Raw genomic sequence first — 4,980 nt, 5'->3', positions numbered from 1 at the left:
ATTTATGATGATCATATATATATATATACATACAATTTTAAACAGCTGTTAATGGCAAAACTAATTATTGTGCTGGTATGTTTTAGTTTCCATTTGATTTAATTTAAATTCAGTCAGACAGGACAGGCTTCCCAAACTTGCTATATTTTGTATAGGTAGATTAAGTGTCAGGAAAATACATAATTTCATAATATTCTCTTTGATGGACTCAAACTCGACTCGGACCTCTCATACCCCAGTCTTGACTTGGACCCAAATGAGCTGGTCTCAATTGCAACACTGTCTAATAATGTACATATATGCTTTACCAAAATATTGTGTTAGAAAAACAAAAAAAGGAGGGGTGAAAAGAGTTTGAGTCATGTTCTGCTAATACTGCAGCATTTAATGCTAACTTAAGACTTCAATGTAGCACACACAAACATTCACATATCTATGTCTAACGTATACTAAGCTTTATGTAGTCAATATGCATGCATTTTAAAGTGAAATTACAGAAGTTTATACAGAATGCAGATTACAGTGTAAGCCTCAGAATCATCTGTGTTCTTCACAGTATGTATAGAAGAATAAACTACCATTATGGTGCTTTTTGGCATTTTTAAAGCCCCTAGGTTATTGTTGACCTTCTTTGTACAGCAACAAGCTATATCAACATTCTTCTAAAATTTCAAACTTTGTGCTTTTTTTATTTAAAATGAGAACATAATTCTCATTTGGATTAACATGCATGTTAGTGGCATAAATAGTCAGGTCAACTAATACTTTAAAGGAAAAACATAATGCATCTGCAAGTAATATGAACTGGCAAAAAATTTAGAAGCTCAGAATGATCAACAAAGCCAGAAAACTTTTTAATCTCATTTAGATCTCCTCTGTCAAGACCCGGGCCATTCTGAAGGTCAGTTTGCTTTCAAGAAGAGGATCACTGGCCTCCACCAGCAGCATCAAACATCTTCTTTCTGCCCTCCATTCCAGACATAGCTTCCACGTTCTTACGCCAGTCACCAACCTCACTGGTCAAAACCTGTTTGAGACAAAAGAGCAATGCGTAGTGCTTGATGCCACCTATTGCTTTAATGTGGAGTTTTATTTTTTTAGTTATTAGCTTTTCGGTTTTGTGTTTTGCCTTACCTTTTCTTGTTTGATATCCTCCTTTTTGACTGACTTTAGATTTGCACGAAGGTCCATAGAGCCTTTGTGTTTGGATCCAAGCAGGGCCCGCATCATCTCATCAGCAGATACACGCACCTTCCTTAAGGCAGGTTTCTTGAACTTCCCTCCAAGATCCTGAACTTTCAACTTAAGCTCATTTATCTAAAATCAAGAGTATGCAACATTTTCATTTACAGGGAGTGCATAATTCAATTCAATTCAATAAATTTGTATTTTTATAGCAGATTTAAAGTCAAAACAGCTTAACATAGAAGATATAGTAAATTGAAACTGTGTCAGTCCAGTTTTCAGTTTAAGTTCAGTTTAGTCCAAAGTCCAAATACTGAAAAAACAAATCCATCGATGAGCAGCTCCACAAGTTCTGAACTATGCAAGCATGAAGAATAAACCCATAATACCTGAGGAAATGCTGACTGTAAGAACTTCCATTAATCATTTAGCAAAAACTGTACTTTACAGGATACAATAGTTTTTCACAGGCACAGTGTTTTGATAGGGAAAGTTCTACTATATTAAAATATAAATATTCATAAAAGTACCTTAAGGTTATTCATTGCGACTCTAAAGTATTAAAATAAAAGTTAATGAGGTACAGAGTTGTCATTTTAAGGTTACTGCCTCAATGACAAGTTGCCAAGCACAAGGTGATTTGTACAAATTTTGTATATTTTTGTGTAAAGGTGGCTATTCGAGATGGAAATAACTCCAATGTTATTTGACTTTTGTGTTGCCTTATCAATAAACTAACATCTATAACTGGGAGAACATTACCATAACAATTTTTTCAACTAAAATTTGAAAAAAACTGATTGTTTTTCTCTTTTCGGTGGCCAAAAATGCACAGTTAAATAAAAACAAATCGAAAGTGCAATTTTTAGAAAATCTATACTGTTTTCATGTCTTTGAAAACTACAAAAAACATGATTTTGTGAAAACTGTTATATGTACATATTACTTCATCTGTGTATAGACATGTGGACAATAAGATTAAGTTTGCATGTAGTTTAAAATTCAGCAAATTCATGTCCACTACTGGCCTGACATGTGTTATACATCATAAATGGAGATCAATTTGATACCACTGCAATATGTGTGGAAAACTGTACAAAAGCACAAAGGAAAGTGTTTTATTTAATTATTATGTAAATGTACCCAAATTTAAAACCCCTGGTATATACTGAATACTCCTTATTTATTTGCTTTATACTTACATCTTTGTTGTGTTTTTTGACTTTATCCTCATAGTCGTACCTCTCCTCATCTACTGTGTCAATTTTGGAATAAAGTTGCTTACACAGATTCTAAAGATGAAAATGCAACATTAATAAACACAGCTGTTTAAGAGCATGTTTAGCTAACAGCTTTTAATTCAGATATCCTCTTCTTGAATTTATCACCTGTAACTCCTCTAGTGAGAGTCCAGATAGCTGTAAAGGAGGGTGTTTTTCTTTAAGGTAGCAATTTTTCTCTTCAAGCCTCTCCTGTTTCTCTCTCTCCAAATCTTCCATCGCTCTGTTAAGAAGCATTATCTAATTGAAAATAGAAGAACTTTATTACCGATTTCACAACAAACATGTAACACTCTAGAATGGGAAACACATGCAGTGCATCTGGAAAGTATTCATGGAGTTTCACTTTTTCCACATTTTTTTATGTTACAGCCTTATTCCAAAATGGATGAAATTAATTTAGTTCCTCAAAATTCTACACACAATATCGCATAAAAACAATGTGAATTTTTTTTTTAATTGTTGCCAATTTAGGCGAGGTAGTGGCGCAGTAAGTAGAGCTGTCGCCTTACAGCAAGAAGGTCGCTGGGTCGCTGGTTCGAACTTCGGCTCAGTTGGCGTTTCTGTGTGTAGTTTGCATGTTCTCCCTGCCTTCGCGTGGGTTACCTCCGGGTGCTCTGATTTCCCCCACAGTCCAAAGACATGCGGTACAGGTGAATTGGGTAGGCTAAATTGTCCATAGTGTGTGTGTGTGTGTGTGTGTGTGTGTGTGTGTGTGTGTGTGTGTGTGTGTGTGTGTGTGTGTGAATGTGTGTGTGGATGTTTCCCAGAGATGGGTTCAGCTGGAGAGCATCCGATGCGCAAAAACTTGCTGGATAAGTTGGCGGTTCATTCCGCTTTGGCGACCCCAGATTAATAAAGGGACTAAGCCGACAAGAAAATGAAATGAAATGTTGCCAATTTATAAAAAATAAAAAACCTGAAAACTCTCATGTACATAAGTATTCACAGTGTTTGCTTAATACTTTGTCAATGCACCTTTGGTAGCAATTACAGCCTCAAGTCTTTTTGAATATAATGCCACAAACTTGGCACACCTGTCTGTGGGATTTTTTTTGCCTCTTTTTGCATCCTCTTTGCAGTACCTCTCAAGCTCTTTTAGATTGGATGGAAAGTGACCGTGTACAGCCATTTTCAGATCTCTCCATAGATATTCTATAGGATCTAGGCCATTTAGCCTTAATATTAACATTTGCCTCAATAAATGCCTGATTTGCTGCATATTAACAAGTATTGATGTAGTTGTTATAGTGGTTAAATACGTAAGTACAGGATAGAATTAAGAGATGTAGAGTATGGTCCTACAGAATAAGGCATTTGTATAAAATGTATAAGTACAGTAATAATAAATACTTTTTATGCAAACTAAGGAGCAACAAGTTCAATGTAAGAACTGATACAAATGTCAAAGAGGTAGCGAAAAGAAATCTTAATTATGAAAGCAAAACAAACCTTCAGAGAAAGCTTCCGTGATGCTGAAATCTTGGACTTTGGCTGAAAGAGAAAGGGAGGGGGGGTGGGGGGTTGGGAAGAGAGAGAGATTTTGGTATGAGATACTGGTATAAAATTACCATAATGTTGCTCTACAAACCAAGACATACTTTGTTGTCCACTTTTGGATTTCCAGGCCTTCGTATCTGCCATATAAAAAGTATAAATAATAATTAAAAAAATTATATAAATACTAAAAGCAATGTCCACTTCTTTTTATAAATATGGAAAACAGAATGAAAATTAATGCTTACCGGACTGTCGGTATCATTTTGTTAACAACAAAAATGGAAACAGCCATCATTAAAGCATATATTTTATTATGTGAAATAAAGACTAAAGTTATATTAAGCATCTGTTTCAGTAAATAATGCATTTTTAGTTTGATCAATTGATGCACATTACCCCAAATTATCAATATGTCTCTTTGATTATAGGGTATAACGAAGGTTAAGCTCAGTAGTAACTTAGAGAACTTACAAAAAACAATATTAAACTGCTATGTGCATTATAAATGGAAAAAAAAAACATTTACTTACTCGCCCATTGTTAACTCGCCGACTTAAATAGATATTCAACTTGAGATGTCAGATGTAACCTACAAAATAACAAAGATTCTCAAGACAATGTCAGTTGTTTAACCTACTGTAAGCATAGATGCTGTACCTGTGTTTTGTCCGGTTGATGGTCATGGACAGGAGGCAGAACAACAGGGTGAGACAAAGGATTTTATAGCCCAGCCACCACTGGCTGGCAGATATAGTGTCTGTTGCCAAAAATGCCTTGGCACTGTTCTAGAGATGAAATATCAGCAGCCGCAAAGCTGTGACAATACAACAATACACAAAAATATACAGAGACTTTTCTTTGGACTGGAACCGAGTTTATAAACACACACATAAACAAACACAAATTTGACACCATCAATATTTATCATCCTCATGCTGATCACCTCTTACAATATTTTGTGATGGGTTGTAAGCAAAACAAAACATACTTCTGTTTTTTGAAGTTGAGCAGCTGG

The 4,980-nt window shown here is 35.1% G+C and overlaps 1 protein-coding gene across 2 annotated transcripts; it reads right to left on the bottom strand.

The window, feature by feature from the left end:
* Positions 1-364: 364 nt before the first annotated feature.
* Positions 365-4,659, bottom strand: tnni1d (troponin I, skeletal, slow d). 2 transcript variants are annotated; one of them, NM_001002629.1, is given in 9 exon segments: positions 371-1,027; positions 1,135-1,317; positions 2,388-2,477; positions 2,574-2,705; positions 3,918-3,959; positions 4,067-4,102; positions 4,211-4,214; positions 4,496-4,554; positions 4,623-4,632. In NM_001002629.1, coding segments are annotated over 8 exon segments (597 nt in total). In that variant the 5' UTR covers positions 4,504-4,554; positions 4,623-4,632; the 3' UTR covers positions 371-925.
* Between the last annotated feature and the right edge of the window lie 321 nt (positions 4,660-4,980).

This window comes from Danio rerio, chromosome 4, assembly GCF_052040795.2.
Source record: "Danio rerio strain M-AB ecotype USA chromosome 4, GRCz13ab, whole genome shotgun sequence".
In the NCBI taxonomy this organism is placed as follows: Eukaryota; Metazoa; Chordata; class Actinopteri; order Cypriniformes; family Danionidae; genus Danio; species Danio rerio.
Note: the sequence above shows the minus strand (reverse complement) of the source record. Positions and strands in the feature narration are given on the sequence as shown.